This window comes from Micropterus dolomieu, linkage group LG05 (assembly GCF_021292245.1).
Source record: "Micropterus dolomieu isolate WLL.071019.BEF.003 ecotype Adirondacks linkage group LG05, ASM2129224v1, whole genome shotgun sequence".
NCBI classification, from domain to species: Eukaryota; Metazoa; Chordata; class Actinopteri; order Centrarchiformes; family Centrarchidae; genus Micropterus; species Micropterus dolomieu.
In genome coordinates this window covers 393,778-411,772 of record NC_060154.1, presented here as the reverse complement: position 1 = coordinate 411,772, position 17,995 = coordinate 393,778, and the positions used below count along the sequence as shown (strand labels likewise).

General features: G+C 40.1%; 1 protein-coding gene across 1 annotated transcript in view; it reads left to right on the top strand.

Moving 5' to 3' along the window:
- Positions 1–13,157: 13,157 nt before the first annotated feature.
- The window catches only part of rab3b (RAB3B, member RAS oncogene family), a 19,657-nt gene continuing 14,819 nt past the window's right edge, over positions 13,158–17,995 (top strand). Inside the window, exon 1 of the mRNA XM_046049805.1 lies at positions 13,158–13,385. Within this exon, the coding sequence (XP_045905761.1) occupies positions 13,161–13,385 (225 nt within the window). The 5' untranslated portion in view covers positions 13,158–13,160. The remainder of the gene's footprint in view (positions 13,386–17,995) is intronic.

Genomic DNA, 17,995 nt, shown 5'->3' with positions numbered 1-17,995 from the left:
ACGGCCCAGCGCCCAGTGTGTCAGTATGTATTAATGTGTTTAAACACAACTTCATTAGGGAATATAAAACGGTGATTATTTCCTTCATTAATTCTTCACTGATTGTTTGGTTTGTAAAGATTCTGCTGTCACAGGATGTCTGAAGATTCTCAGTCATCCAGGTCATAGTTATCCAACGAAGGTTAAAGTCAAGGGCAACTGGACTTGGTTGAAGATACTGGAAGACGTTTCGTCCCTCATCCAAAGGACTTCTTCAGTTCTGAACTGACTGTTCCTGACTAGTAACAAGCTTAGAGTCACAGCACCACCTTCTGGATACCTGCATTCATACTCAACCGCTTATCCTGCGTGCAGGGTCGCGGGGGGCTGGAGCCAATCCCTGCTGACATCGGGCGAAAGGCGGGGTACAACCTGGACAGGTCGCCAGTCCATCTCTCACACCTAAGGACAATTTATCTAGGTCGCATGTCTTTGGATGGTGGGAGGAAACCGGAGCACCCACCGCCGGAGCAGACACGGGGAGAGCACAGACCTTCTTGCTGTGTGTGTGGTTACATTCTTAGATTAGATTCCACTTCAGTCAAACTGCAGAAATAAATCTTGAACTATTTAGGGGTCAGCTCACTTAAATATTGTGTGTTGCTGTGCACTGTTCTGATTGTTGGGGAGTTTAATTTACAACAAAAACATCATCATATTTTAGAAACTCATCCTGTGTTTTGGGTGTAAAAATCTCAAGAAGTAACTAAAGCAGTCAGATAATAAATACAGTGAACTGTATTTCCCTGTGGTGGAGTAGAAGGTATCCACAAGGTGGTGCTGTGACTCTAAGCTTGTTCTTACCGGTCAGGAAATAGTCAAAACAATCATTCATGAAGATGTTTGTGTCAGCAGAGATCAGACTGGTAACATAAAGTAAAGTCAGACAGATCATTAGAATAGAATAAAGTTTATTGCCATTTACACAGGTACACTGGAATTCTTGTGCGTCGCTCAGAATCATCTTTAAAAAAGGTAAAAGTGTGTGTGTGTGTGTATATATATATAATATGTATGTGTGGGGGGAGAGAGAGAGAGAGAGAGACAGAGAGAGAGAATAAAATAAGGTATGTACATGTACAGTACTTGTAAATGCAAATTTACGTTAATGTGTGTAGGATCCTATAAAAGACCCAGTTTGTTGATTGATTAATTGGGAATTTGGGAGTATTTTTCATTTCTTATGTAAAGGATCTGAATACTTCCTCCACCGTTTCCCATCCATCAGCTTTGAGCCGGACCTGATGTCCAGCATCACTGTTGGACTCCACTGATGCTCTTGTGTCTGAACGGGAGCAAATCCCTGCGAGACTGAAACCTGAAGAGTGGAGGCTGAGACCGCAACATGGTTTCAAAATGACATGAATGTCCATGTGTCCACATACTTTTGGCCATGTAGTGTATGAATAAGGCAATGCAAGTTTATTTGTATAACACATTTCAGCAACAAGGCAATTCAAAGTGCTTTACATAAAAGCAACATTGGGACACATAAAAAATACATTTTAAATACAATTTTCTTTTTTTTCTTTTTTTAAGAAAATAAAAACAGGTTAAAACAGGACAGCAAAAGTTACAGCACATGTAAGATATTAATCAAAAGTCTTAAATTTGATAAAATGCAGAAAGCGGACCTGATCCCGGATGACCTGAGAGGTCTGGATGGTTCATAAGGTAGCAGCAACAGCAAATTCAGTGCTTTATAAACCAACAGCAGTATTTTAAAATCAGTTCTCTGACAGACAGTAAGCCAGCGTAAAGACCTCAGAACTGGAGTGATGTGATCCACTTTGCTGTTCCTAGTGAGGACTCGAGCAGCAGCGTTCTGAATCAGCTGCAGCTGCCTGATGGATTTGTTTTTTTAGGGAGTCCTGTAAAGACACTGTTACAGTAGTCGAGTCGGCTACTAATATAAACGCATGGACTTGTTTTTTAAGGTCCTGCTAAGACATTAGTCCTTTAATGACTGAAGAAACCTGACACTGACATAAAATCTGTGCCTTTAATCATTGACCTATTCTTCAGGCGATAGATTTCTGGCTTGGTGCTGATTGAAGCCGAGCGCTGACCTTTCATCGTTTTAATCGTATACTTTCTGTAGGTTTTTTGTTGTTTTATTCTCAAAGTTCACAGGTGCTTAGATCAAGACGGAAGAAAGTTGCAGAAATGTGTGTATTAGCCATAACGTGAGCCACCACTTCAGTCCAGACTGGTGATCTGGTGCTCCTCTGACTTTTTGCCCAATACTGTAGTTTATGAATATAAACATAATATGTGCAAAACTAACTAATGACATTCCCATCAGCTGAACCTTGTGTTTAGTGCCAATTAGCAATTATAAACATGCTAATTTTGGCTAATAACACGGTAAACATGATACCTACCAGTGGTGTCGTCTCGGTCTTGTCTCAGACATTGAGGACTCAGGTTTTTGATCTCGCATTTTATTATGTAATGTGGGGAACTGGTCTTGGTCATCGACTTGGTTTCAGCCCCTAAAAGTCTTGGTCTTGTCATCGTCTCGATAAACTCTGGTCTTGGTCTTGACTTGGTCTCGGTTTGGGCGCCATTGACTCCAACACTACCTACCAGTTTTTAGGCAGTGACATTTAAACATATTAGCATGCTGACATTAGCGTTTAGCTGAACTGTGCCTACATACAGCCTCACAGAGCTGCAGACTCTTTGTCCAGTATGCTAACATGCTTGAATCTGTTGTGATTCCTCCAGGTGTTTAAGTTTCTTCCCAAAGTCAAACAAAATGCAGGTAAAGTCAACTGGAAACTTGTACCAGTTTGTACCCAGGTTACACCAGGAGAGTCTCCAGCCTCCTGCAACCCAAATCCAGACTACAAACTGACTCTGAGCCGGTTTATAAAACCAAAACTGATTATTTTTAAACAGAGAAAATTAACTCATAGCTGTTTTTGTACTTTCTGTGGAACGTTAAAAGGTAATAGCGGACTAATCTGCAACAGCACCTCCTGATCTGTATTGTAGTTAAAAATTTTTGACTTTTGTTGATGGGCAAAATGGCCCAGATGTCATTTTAGAGCCCCGTGTTCCAAACACCCTCCAATCATGCACGTCCGTGACCTCTGCCTCTCTGAAACTGAAACTCCCTCCACCTCCCCAGCCTCCTCCTTTAGTTGTATGTGAGTGTGTACTGTTTGTATTATGTGTTCATGTCCGTTAGATGTTGTGTATCTGGAGCTCTGTTGGTGGTTTCCACGCTCAGTCTGTGTCAACCTGCTCAGATTTTGTTCCAGCATGCATTTTGTTTTGTGCAATAATAATTGAAATCTCTTGGGGAGTGTAAGCGCTTTATTGGAGACACACGTGATAATTAAATCTTAGTGTAGCAGCCCCTCAGTGAGTTTTTTACACTCATCATGTCGGCTGATGTTGTGCTGTTGCGAACACTGAGAGAGTAGCTGCTGCAGCTATGAGTCATTTTCATTACTGATGAATCTGCGGATTCATCTTTGTGATTAATCAATTAATTGTTTGGTCTATAAAATGTCAAAACATCTCGTCACGGTTCTGTGTCTTTTTTGGTTGGTTTTACTTCCCGTTCTTGTGTTTCTGGGTTGATTGTTCGCACCTGCCCTGATGTGTTTCACCTGTGTCTCGTCGCCTCCAGGTGTTTAAGTCTATGTCTCACTATTGTCTAGTTGTCATTTCACTGTTTACAAGTGTTTCACCCAGCCTGGTTTACACTGTGTCGTGTCTCACCAGTGTTCCTCCTGCCTCTCCTGTGTCTTGGGTTTACTCACTCATTTTGGATTTATTGTTATTCTCCTGTTAGTCTTTTGTTTTTGGACTGCGTCACTTCCGCATGTCTCCTGGATTAATGCTGTTTCCTGGGATTCTGGACTTTTATCTTCATGTTTGGATAAATGTTGCCGTATTTTGGACTGCCACCTCACCTGTAAAGTTCACCTTTGTTTTATAAAACCCCACTAAATATACCTCTTGTTGTGGAAATTATATTGCTGGTGAGGGGTTGAGCAAATAATTGGGTTACAACAAACCGCTGTCTTCGATAGATCTATAAGCCATAACAAAATTAGTAATAATAGCAGAAGAACATGCATAAAAGATTAAATGTAAGAGGACAAAATTTTCTGCCATAACACCTCTGTCTCATGAGTGCCTGCTTCTGGGCCTAAATCCCTGTTTCCCGCGTGTCATGGATAAGGCTGCAAATGATATGGGAGGATGTGCAGTTAAGATAATATTTATTATGACGTCACAAACATTGAACACAACTTAGGACAATATATACACAGGCAAACGAGCAGGGGGGGAAGCAGAGCTGAAACACACCAGGTAATCAATGACAGGAACAAAGCTAGACAAGGACACATGAGAACAGAACACTTCAAAATAAAACAGGAGGACTACTCTAAACATGGAGACACAGGACTGAGACACAGACCAAAATAATAAAACACCGAAGTACACAGACCAGGAAAAACACTAAACATGAACTTAAGCACAAGACTAAGAACTAAGATAAGAGACAAGACAGATACTAAGAAAACTTAAACATGCGAATTAAGATTAAACTTAACTACAAAACCCTAAACATGACAAGATCAAAGCTTATAGAAACACAGAACCTCAAAAAAACAGGAAAGACATGAACACAAAACCACACTCCTAACACCGTGTCAGCTGGATGGCTGAACGTGACACATACTGTATATCAGAATATCCAAAACATTTTGTTGGACCAACAGTCCAAAAGGTAAAAATATTCAGTATAATTTCACATAAGACCAAAATAAAGCAACAAATCTTTCAGTTGAGAAGCTGGAATGAGCCAAATAATTAGTTGATGATCAAAAAAAGTTGATTATTTTTTCTGTTCATCAACTTATCAATTACTCAACTCATTGTCTCAGGATATAATAGTGTAGCCAATAATATTCAATTCACAATGACATCAATTAAAAAGTCATTTAAATGACTTTTCCAGCTGACATTTGTACATATTAGCCTTTCTTTATACAGCCCACTTACACTGCGGCAATAAACACTTCAGCATTTTGCTTACACTATTCAATTCAATTTATATAGCGCCATTTCACAACAAGTTGTCTCATTGCACTTTTCACATAGTGCAGGTCTAGACCGTCTTTGTGAGATTGTTTACAGAGACCCAACAATTCCCACTTCACTATGCATTTATCATTTTTATATTCTTAACCTTTTTAATTCTTATTTTTATTCTAATTATCTTTCTTTAGTGCACACAGGCCTATTTAGTTGGAAGTTTTAATCCAAAGCAATTTACAATAAGCTCAATTAACTTCACCAAACCAACACCAACTTCTATCAAATATGCTGAACTGCCCTCAATTCTGCCACATTTAGTTTTTTTTGTTTTGGGCTTTCTTATTGGCCACGGTGCAGTCTTTTCACAGTTGCTGCTGTCCTGATGTTGATGGGGAGCTCGGACCACCATTGTGGAGGACCGTAGCTGGAAAGCACTCATAGTGATGGGGTAGCAAGCTGATTGGCAATGGCCGAACATCGTGGAAGATCTGGGGTGTCATGTCCTGTAGTCCAGTGTGTCTTGAATTGATCCATCGGTAGCCGGTGCAGGAAGTGGAGGAGCGGTGTAGTATGGGAGAACATGCCACAGTGGTCAGATGGCACATGCCGGCAGCCCAGCGAGTTGCAGTTGTCAAAGTGCTAGATGACAAGAGCCTGGACCAGAACCTGAACGATTCACCTCATGAGTTTCAGACCAGGGAAAAAGAGTAGTTGAGTGTCATCTGCATAGCTGTGGTAGAAGAAGAAGCCAAGCGAGCGAGTAACCAAGCAGAGTGACTTGGTGTAAAGAGAGAAGAAGAGGGGACCCAGAACAGAACCCTGAGGGGCCCCAGTCGTAAGGCTGCAAGGTTAAAACAGATTCTTTCCAAGTTACCCTGTTAGTCCGGTCTCTGAGGTAGGATGTGAACAGAGTGAGTACAGAGCCTGAAACTCCCAGTTCTTATAGGGTGGAGAGGAGGATCTGGTGGTTCACAGTGTCAAATGCTGCTGAAGGGTCCAGCATAGGGAGGCTGTTCTAGCAGTGTGGAGTTCCTGTCTGTCTCAAAATCAGACTGGTGGGACATTGTTCTGGTAGAGATATGCAGAAAAATGAACAAACACAGCATGCTCAAGTGTTTTAGAAAGGCATAGAAGAAGAGAGACATATTATTTACACAGTCAGTCTGCATTTCTCTGCAGATGTTGTCTGAGCAAGTGACAAATAATACCTGTGACTCTTAAAATCCTCATATTTCAGGAGCTTTAACCTGAAAATAAATCACTATTTTTAGCTGGTGCATGACAGTTAATCAACTATCAAAGACTAATTGATTAACCAAGTTTGAAACACATGTGGTGTTGTGATGATGCAACACTGAAATGCCAGAATGATACTGTGGAGGAGAAGCTGCCCTGAAAGCCTCTCAGGTGAGTGTGCTGAATGTGAAATGATGCTGCAGAGAGCAGAAAACACACCTGTGTGTTTGTGCGTTTTATATGTTTGTTGTTGCAGCACAAATAAGCATTACTCTTTTTCAGGAGGATGTCTGTGTTATTGAAGCTGAAGCAATTACACGCCTCACTGCTACAGTTATGAGTCATAGCAACCAAATGACTGCCGCTCCTGCCGCTGCGCGTCTGCAGAAATCTGCCGTGTGATAGGGCGGAGGAGCTGCCTGCAAACAGCCTGAAAAAATAGAAAGGCTGTTCATTCACAGAGAAGCCGGTGGTGGTTATTTTTAGGGGAAGGAGGTGACTGGTAGCAGACAGCCTTTGCAAATACTCCCACATCGCCTCGCTCCACCTTGAATTAAAGCAGGATGGCATTGTCAAGCCGTGCGTAAAGCAGCTGCGTGCGGCACCGCGGAAAACAGACGTTTTACAGGCAATTTCTGCAGAAGAAAAATCTGCTCATTGCAAACGACGCAGCCGGCGTTTTCTGATTTCCTGAACAGACCTTAGGTGGACCAGATCGGACTCGTTGTTGTTGAGGATACACCTTTTGGTTTACCTTATTTTTGGGAGCCCGGACACAGAGCGAGCCGTCTCCATCAGGTGCAGAGAGCGAGAGAGAGAGAGAGAGCATCAGATCCGCCCAGCAGAGGTAAGAGAGAGACACGGATGACCGGCGGTGACACCACAAACACCGTTTAACACTTGTTTAATGAACACACACACACACACACACACACACACACACAAACACACACAGGCCTGACGACTGATATGAATCTAGAAACGTCGATCACACCTGAGCGGAGCCAATTTATTCCTGTAATCATTATACAGGGCTATTTATATTCTAATCTCCTCTAAAATCTCCAGTAACAGCCCTTATAACACATCTCTCAGGCACCCTCTGTGTTAGGTTGTAAATGTTAGTCACCATCATCATTTTCTGACTGTATGGACCCGTTTGCGCTGTGTCGGCTTCATATGTCGGTCATAAAACCGAATGCTCCTATAATATCCCGTAATGATCTCACAGGTGCAGCGTGTCTGTGGGGAGTGGTTAATCTGCTGTACTATGTCTATGATATTTCATCTCCCTATGGGAATGTATGGTCTTCCTGCGCTTGGCCCTGTCGTGCTGGATGACTCTGTATTTTAATAAGGAAACGAGAATATGATACTCCAAAAATCATTCACATTTGTATTTCATTGTATTTTTAAAACTAATTGGCCTATTGAATCTTTACATTAGGCTGCTGTATGGTGCTTTCTGATATGTTGAGTTTTATCTTTATCTGCTGCATCTGTGGCTCTCCTTACTGTTCACTGTCTCTTCTCTCTATAATGTGTTAAATTTCTCTGTGGGCTTGTGTAGTTTTCAAAGTGTGCTGCAGAGTAAGTTTAAAATGGTCTTATTGTGATTTTTATGGTGCTTTTTAAATTGTAGTTTAATATTATCATTAATAATATGGTGAAGATATGATTTTATCGTGGTGCTTTGAGCTCAGTGATAAAGTCAGTGCTAACATGCTGATGTTAAGCAGGTGTAGTTTAGCGTGTTTGCATGCTCAGGCTGATGGGAATGTCTTTAGTTCTGCTGATATTTGGTCATAAACCAAAGTGTTGGACACACTAACACTAACATGTTGATGATGGCACTAGAAGAAAAGTCAGAGGATCAGATTTATTACAGCTCATCCTGAGGGAGACATGAACATCCGAACCACATTTCTTCAAGTCCACCCAATAGCTGTTAGCGGGGACACACAGACAAACTGACATCAATACCCGATTTGACTTTACTTGAATTAAAATTTTTAATCAGAATTGATTTTGTGCAACTTGAAAACAGTTGTCTGTCTGAATTTATGAACTCTAACAAATTAAGATGATGGAGATCAATGAGATGGTGTTTAATGTATAATATTTGAGAGCCAGAAAGTCTGGGAATCCTGTGGGTGGTACTGCAGGAGCATGGGTTACTGGGGCCATTGCTACAAGCCATCTGGTCCTTGTTTAACCAAAGTGAGAGCTGCGTCTGTATTCTTGGCACAAAGTCAAACACGTTATCAGAGGGTGTTGGACTCAACCAAAGTTGCCCCTTGTCTCCGATTCTGTTTGCGATATTCAAGGACCGGATCGCATCTCTGCTTTTCGCAGATGACGTGGTTCAGATGGCTCCATCAGAACGTGACTTTCAGCATGCGCTGGGGTGGTTTGCAGCCGAGTGTGAAGCGGTTGGGATGAGGTTCAGCACCTCCAAATCTGAGGACATGGAAATGGTGGATTGCTCCCTCCAGGTGTGGAGTGAGTTGCTGCCCCAAGTGAAGGACATTTAAGTATCCCAGGATCTTGTTCATGAGTGACGGCAAAATGGATCGTGAGATGGGCAGGTGGGTTTGTGCAGTGTCAGCAGTAATTGCACCGGACTGTGAGCTCGAAGGCAAAGCTTTTGATTTACCAGTTGATCTTTGTTCCAAACCTCACCTGTGGTCATGAGCTGTGGGTAGTGATCGAAAGCATGAGATCGTGGATGCAAGCGTGCCTAAATGAGCTTCCTCCGTAGGCTGGCTGGGATCAGCCTTAGAGAAAGAGTGAGTAGCTCTGACATTCAGACAGAGCTCGACGTAGAGCCGCTGCTCCTTCATGTGGAAAGGAGCCAGTTAAGGTGGTTCAGGTATCTGATTAGGATGCCTCCAGGGCAGCTTCCTTTGTAGGTTTCCGGCACGCCTAGCTGGGCGGAGACCCCAGGGTAGCGCTCTCTGGAGGGATTAAATATCCCATCTGGCCTGGGAACGCCTTGGGATCCCACAGCTGGAAATGGTTGCTGTGGATATGGATGTCTGGAATGCTCCGCGTAGCCCGCTGCCGCCGTGACCTGACCTGGGATGAGTGGAAGATAATGGATGCATGGTTGGATTTAAAGTCAGTAGTATTTATTTGTTTTCAGCAATTATCTGCTGACAATTGCATCAATCAAACTGCACCTTGGATAGCCAATTTCAAATTTGAAATCTTCACAATCTTTGCAAATACAAGAACCACTTAAGAACTTCTTTTTGCCCAGATGTCCTTGAAGTGTTTTTTGAAGGGCTGAAAGATCCAGAAATAAATGTTTTGCCAACCGGATCCCTATCCACACATCCAGCAGTTACAGAGCAACATGATCCTTCATGTGTTTTGTCACCTGATGAATGTAAATCCAATATTCTCTCTATCTTAGCTCTGTTTTTGGTCTCCAGCAACTCCCAGGGAAAAGATCATGCTACAGCTAAATACTAAATGCTCCATTATGGTCACCAGCTAGTTTGCTGCTTAGCAGGTCGTGAACAGTGGCTTTACCAGAGCTTGTTTAATGACTCTACAATCCAGTGATTTTACCGAAAAGGTGCAATCTTTGTGTCAGTATGCTACATTTTGAAATTTTCCATTGTTGATGTGTTAAAAAGAATCTAAACGTGGTTAAGATAAGTATGATTGGGACAAAGGCTCGGTCTCAGACACAGTAGAAGACATGACAGGTCTTGAATAGAAAGCAGAAGACTTGGAGTGACGAATGCCGCAGCAAACTTTATTTCGATCTGAGTGCAGAAACTGACTGTGTTGAATAAATAAAATCTTGAAAATCAATCAACACACAGCAGAAAGTCAGCTATTTTCCACCAAACGGTCTTAAATGACTCACATGATACGCCTCATAAAAAAAAATCCATGGATTAGAAATGTCAGTTTAGCTTTCGATGTGTTTTGCAGTAATTTTTTTTCCTCCCCCGGTCCCTGACAGAGAGGATGAGTCTCCACTGACTCAGCCATCCATGCTAGATTGAACGCAGCAGGATCCTCAGCTCTCACTCAGCCATCACACACTAAACTTTCAGACCGACCTCTACCTGCCCGCAAGGTCGACAGGAGAGGCAGCTCAAGCTTTTATTTGACTTGACAGGTGAAGTCTAACAGGAAGTGTTTGTTTGCACTGTGTCTTTGTTTAACACACTGTGGGTTTGTTGGCTCTTGTTGTGTTGAATGATATTCGGCTGCAGTTCGTCGTGGGGAAAACTTCTAAAATGTCAGCTTTCCAGGAACGAAGAGGAGCAGCTTTGTGCAGTTTTCGACTCATCACGACAGGTTTCGAAAAAGTTTAATCACAGAAAGAGGTCGGAGGATTTTCTCAGAGGAGTCTGAAGTTTTAAAAAAACACAGAAAACCTGTGAAACTGTGAGCCTTTTAAAAACACACATATGAATTTTAAGCACATGGTTTGTTGGTTGTTGTGACAAATTATTTCACACGAAAAACAGACATGAGAAATGTCTTTTTCTGATGTTGAATGGACCTGTGGCATAACTCTGGGGCGTACACGGCATCAACGTTGTTAATTTTTTGGATTAATGTAGGTCAGTGATGTTGAATATACAAGGGTGTCAGTTTGGTTTCAGAGGCATGAGATAAATCTGTACTTAAATATTTAACCATCAATAGCGTACATGTCATGGACTCTACTTATTTATTCGTTTGTGAAATGTTTGAAGGCAGGTTAGTGGATATATTTACACTCTCCGATTTCAGAGACTCAAATAAACTGTGAACTGTAACTGTGTGTCTTACATTGGATACTTTGATCAGTACACTAATATGGAGTACACTACATACACTATGTACTTAGTTGCGTAGTATGTACATTTTGAAAGGGTAGTGTCTCAAATCAGAAACTGCCTTTAACTGCACTAACTGGAAATGACGATTTCAAGATTTGACCACTTCTTCTTCTTCTTCTTCTTTTTAAAGGCGAATTGTAACCAGGATCCTTATCGCCATCATTTGGCCTTGATTGTCACCCACTAAAATATCTGCTGGCTTTTTGCTCACTTGAGTTTAATTCAAATTAATAAAAATGTATGTACTTTTACTTTTGTGATTGCAACCGCTGCTGCTTCCTCAGCCAGCGGCCAGTCTTTGAGAAAATGTTTCTACTTCTCAGCTGATTTATTCCCTCAGTAAACACTTTCCTGATGAGTTTATGGTCTCAGTCGCTAGTTTCAAGTCTTCTTCAACACAGCATGATGTTCATTTAGTAAATTATGGTCCCATTTAGAGGAACAGAGACCAGGAAGCAGGGGAGGCTTTAGGGCGGGGCTACCTTGTTATTGACATGTCTCTACCATGGCGACTTGTCAATCAGGATAGAGCCGACTCGTATCCGCTGCTCTGTGTACATTTAACCAGCTGTGAACTAGTTTTTGGGTGTTGTCGCTGTTTTTGTGTCAGAGCTTTGACCCTTTCACAGTTAACTATAATTTTGCGCCTAAAATGTCTTTGGCATTCAGCATTTCTGACACTAAGTAGTCAGATGTAAAGTTTTTCTGGTACATTTTGTTTTAAGCCTAATTTTCACTAGCCAAAATTTATTCACGCCACTTACTATCACAGTTAACATGAATAATCGGTGTCTGGTGGAAACCAAGCTAGCTAGACTTTGGAGGATCAAATTCATGGCTACATAAACCCTCACTCCTCCCCAGCTCCGTCCTCTCATCCAAATATGGACACTTCTGGTTCCAAAAAACCAAGATGGCGATGTCCAAAATGCCAAATTTGAGGCTTCAGAACGGTAGTTCACAAACCAACAGATGACAGCATGGTGGCCACATCCCCTTCTATAATACAATCTAAGTCCACCCTCAGAGGGCAGCTAGCATGGCTGTAGACGTATCTTCAATTTTGACAGCTGAACACAAACATTTTAGCAACAGAGTGCAACTTTAAAGAGGTGGTATTCTGCTTTTTGGCTTTTTCCCTCTCCTTTACTGAGTTAAATATCTTTTTTGTGCATGTGACAGGTTTGGAAAGTGAAAAAGCCCAAAGGGAGTTCCCATCTCCCACAGAAAACTCTGCTCTGAACTGAAAACAGCTCGTTTGTAGTCCAGCCGCTTCCCTTTCATCCCTGTGACGTCACAGGGATGAAGGCTAAACGTGCCTCATATAACGCTCGCCGAGCGGCTACTCCGACACGCCCTCAGAAACAGCGAGCTGCAGCACACAGCTCTCCTCTCCCTTCCAAACACTAGCTGCCCTCCAGGCAGTCAGTGGACATAAAGTTGTTCCTGTGATGTAGAGACAGAGCTCATTTCAAACTTTATGGATACAGATTAATAACTCACCGCTCTGAAACTCTCGCTCCAGTCCGTGTTGCCGAGCCGGTCGGCAACACGTACGGCTGAACCCGAGCCATTTACCGGCTTCTCGCCGACCCGCCCTTCTCTGCTTCTGATTGGCTAGTAGTCCTTAACTAGGAACTGAGCATGTGCAACTCCCAACAAAGATCATTTAGAGACAAGATGCATCACTCCATAGCTAAAACGAAGCCTTCAACACAGGGTGGAAAGAGGAGCTGCAGCAATGTGCAGTATGACAAAAATATGGTGTTTTTTGAAAATTAAACCATGTAAAGCTGTTCTAGTACAACCCCTAAATAAGATTTTGAACCTGAAAATGAGCAGAATGCCACCTCTTTAAAACTGTAGAAGTGGAGAGATAAAAGGTTGTCCCCCAATGATTTCGGCCTTGTTTAGATGGATCTTTTTGATACTAATTGTGCTTTTTTCTCTCTTGTCAAACCAGACCTCCAGATGGCGAAGGCAGACCAGCGTTTTGGCCAGCGAGATGGCTCCGACCAGAACTTTGACTACATGTTCAAGCTGCTGATCATCGGCAACAGCAGCGTCGGGAAAACGTCCTTCCTGTTCCGCTATGCCGACGACTCCTTCAGCAACTCTTTTGTCAGCACCGTGGGCATCGACTTCAAGGTGAAGACGGTGTATCGCAACGACAAGAGGATCAAGCTGCAGATCTGGGTGAGTATGGATTTATGTTTGTCTCATAGTTATGCAGCTCTACACCACGCAGTAATAAGATCCCAAGAATCTCAATTTACTGTTGAGGGTTTATCATGAAGAAATGATTTTTGATATGAGAATGTTGTTGTTCATTGCTGAATGAAAGGCTTTAATAATTATTTTATCTTTATCAGTCCAACAGCAGATTCTTTCAGATCCTCAGCTGTTTCTCATTCAGACAGAAATCCTCAGGAACATGTTTCCTGTTTGAAGAGACTCAAATCACCCCAAGAGAAAATACACTATAGTGCAGAATGTTAAGCTGAAGTAGTCATTGGTTCAGTAACTGGGATGTGCTGATCTGTGAAGCAAATGGGAGTTGACACAGCTGATGTTGGTAAATAGGACAGTGATGTGTGCCCTTTTTGCCCATTCCATACGGTAATATCATATTCTGTTAGAAAACACTATGGAATTGTAATAGATTAGAACATAACATTATATTTTATACTTGTATATGCCCCATAAATTAAAAAACATAAAATGGTTAAATATTTTACTGTAACATACAATAAGATTTTCTAACATATGGTAATTTAATAAACTGTAACATAACTTAATATACTGTATATAACAATGTGAGACAGTAAACTGTAATATATATATACTGAAATGTAACGCAACATAACATACTGTGACATTACATAACATAATATGCTGTAATAACACAACACTTTTGTTTTTGCCCCCATTCATCATGAGCTGAACTCAAAGATCTAAGACTTTCTCTATGTACACAAAAGGCCTATTTCTCTCAAATATTGTTCACAAATCTGTCAAAATCTGTGTTAGTGAGCATTTCTCCTTTGCCGAGATAATCCATCCACCTCACAGGTGTGGCATATCAAGATGCTGATCAGACAGCATGGGTATTGCACAGGTGTGCCTTAGGCTGGCCACAATAAAAGGCCACTCTAAATGTGCAGTTCCATCACACAGCACAACGCCACAGATGTCCCAAGTTTTGAGGGAGCGTGCAATTGGCATGCTGACTGCAGGAATGTCCACCAGAGCTGTTGCCCGTGAATTGAATCTTCATTTCTCTACTATAAGCCGTCTCCAAAGGCACTACATCCAACCGACCTCACAAATGCAGACCACGTGTAACCACACCAGCCCAGGACCTCCACATCCAGGATCTTCACCTCCAAGATCGTCTGAGACCAGCTGCTGCAACAATCTGTTTGCATAACCAAAGAATTTCTGCCCAAACTGTCAGGAACTGTCTCAGGGAAGCTCATCTGCATGCTCGACGTCCTCATCGGGGTCTCAACCTGACTGCAACTTCGCACAGCCATTGAAGAGGAGTGGACCAACACTCCACAGGCCACAATCAACAACCTGATCAACTCTATGCAAAGGAGATGTGTTGCACTGCGTGAGGGAAATGGTGGTCACACCAGATACTGACTGGTTTCCGGACCCCCTGGATCCCCCCAAAACAGTGAAACTGCACATTTTGGAGTGGCCTTTTATTGTGGCCAGCCTAAGGCACACCTGTGCAATCCCCATGCTGTCTGATCAGCATCTTGATTTGCCACACCTGTGAGGTGGATGGATTAACTCAGCAAAGGAGAAGTGCTCACTAACACAGATTCTGACAGATTTGTGAAATAAGCCTTTTGTGTACATAGAGAAAGTCTTTTTTTTATAATTTTGTTCAGTATGTAACCCACAGTTGCATATCATAATATAATGCAGTTATATGTTATAATATAATGCAGTTGCATATCATAAAATAATGCAGTTACATGTTATAATATAATGCAGTTACATGTCATAATATAATGCAGTTACATGTCATAATATAATGCGCAGTTACATGTCATAAAATAATGCAGTTACATGTCATAATATAATGCGCAGTTACATGTCGTCATATAATGCAGTTACATATCATAATATAATCCAGTTACATGTCATAATATAATGCAGTTACATATCATAAAATAATGCAGTTACATGTCATAATATAATGCAGTTGCATATCATAAAATAATGCAGTTACATGTCATAATATAATGCAGTTACATGTCTTAATATAATGCGCAGTTACATGTCATAATATAATGCAGTTACATATAATAAAATAATGCAGTTGCTTGTCATAATATAATGCAGTTACATGTCATAATATAATGCAGTTACATGTCATAATATAATGCACAGTTACATGTCATAATATAATGCAGTTACATGTCATAATATAATGCAGTTACATGTCATCATATAATGCAGTTACATGTCATAATATAATGCGCAGTTACATGTCATAATATAATGCGCAGTTACATGTCATAATATAATGCAGTTGCATGTCATAATATAATGCGCAGTTACATGTCATAATATAATGCGCAGTTACATGTCATAATATAATGCAGTTGCATGTCATAATATAATGCAGTTACATGTCATAATATAATGCACAGATACATGTCATAATATAATGCGCAGTTACATGTCATAATATAATGCAGTTACATGTCATAATATAATGCACAGATACATGTCATAATATAATGCAGTTGCATGTCATAATATAATGCGCAGTTGCATGTCATCATATAATGCAGTTACATGTCATCATATAATGCAGTTACATGTCATAATATAATGCGCAGTTACATGTCATAATATAATGCAGTTACATGTCATCATATAATGCAGTTACATGTCATAATATAATGCGCAGTTACATGTCATAATATAATGCGCAGTTACATGTCATAATATAATGCAGTTGCATGTCATAATATAATGCAGTTACATGTCATAATATAATGCACAGATACATGTCATAATATAATGCGCAGTTACATGTCATAATATAATGCAGTTACATGTCATAATATAATGCACAGATACATGTCATAATATAATGCAGTTGCATGTCATAATATAATGCGCAGTTGCATGTCATCATATAATGCAGTTACATGTCATCATATAATGCAGTTACATGTCATAATATAATGCGCAGTTACATGTCATAATATAATGCAGTTACATGTCATCATATAATGCAGTTACATGTCATAATATAATGCGCAGTTACATGTCATAATATAATGCGCAGTTACATGTCATAATATAATGCAGTTGCATGTCATAATATAATGCAGTTACATGTCATAATATAATGCACAGATACATGTCATAATATAATGCGCAGTTACATGTCATAATATAATGCAGTTACATGTCATAATATAATGCACAGATACATGTCATAATATAATGCAGTTGCATGTCATAATATAATGCGCAGTTGCATGTCATCATATAATGCAGTTACATGTCATCATATAATGCAGTTACATGTCATAATATAATGCGCAGTTACATGTCATAATATAATGCAGTTACATGTCATCATATAATGCAGTTACATGTCATAATATAATGCGCAGTTACATGTCATAATATAATGCGCAGTTGCATGTCATAATATAATGTGCAGTTACATGTCATAATATAATGCAGTTGCATTTCATAATATAATGCGCAGTTGCATGTCATAATATAATGCAGTTGCATGTCATAATATAATGCGCAGTTACATGTCATAATATAATGCGCAGTTGCATGTCATAATATAATGCAGTTGCATGTCATAATATAATGCGCAGTTACATATCATAATATAATGCGCAGTTACATGTCATAATATAATGCGCAGTTGCATATCATAATATAATACAGTTACATGTCATAATATAATGCAGTTGCATGTCATAATATAATGCGCAGTTACATGTCATAATATAATGCGCAGTTACATGTCATAATATAATGCAGTTACATATCATAAAATAATGCGCAGTTACATGTCATAATATAATGCAGTTGCATGTCATAATATAATGCGCAGTTATATGTCATCATATAATGCAGTTACATGTCATCATATAATGCAGTTGCATGTCATAATATAATGCAGTTACATATCATAAAATAATGCGCAGTTACATGTCATAATATAATGCGCAGTTGCATGTCATAATATAATGCGCAGTTACATGTCATAATATAATGCAGTTGCATGTCATAATATAATGCGCAGTTACATGTCATAATATAATGCAGTTGCATGTCATAATATAATGCGCAGTTACATGTCATAATATAATGCAGTTACATGTCATAATATAATGCAGTTACATGTCATAATATAATGCGCAGTTGCATGTCATAATATAATGCAGTTGCATTTCATAATATAATGCGCAGTTACATATAATATAATGCGCAGTTACATGTCATAATATAATGCGCAGTTACATGTCATAATATAATGCAGTTGCATGTCATAATATAATGCGCAGTTACATGTCATCATATAATGCAGTTGCATGTCATAATATAATGCAGTTACATATCATAAAATAATGCGCAGTTACATGTCATAATATAATGCGCAGTTGCATGTCATAATATAATGCGCAGTTACATGTCATAATATAATGCAGTTGCATGTCATAATATAATGCGCAGTTACATCCCATAATATAATGCGCAGTTACATGTCATAATATAATGCGCAGTTACATGTCATAATATAATGC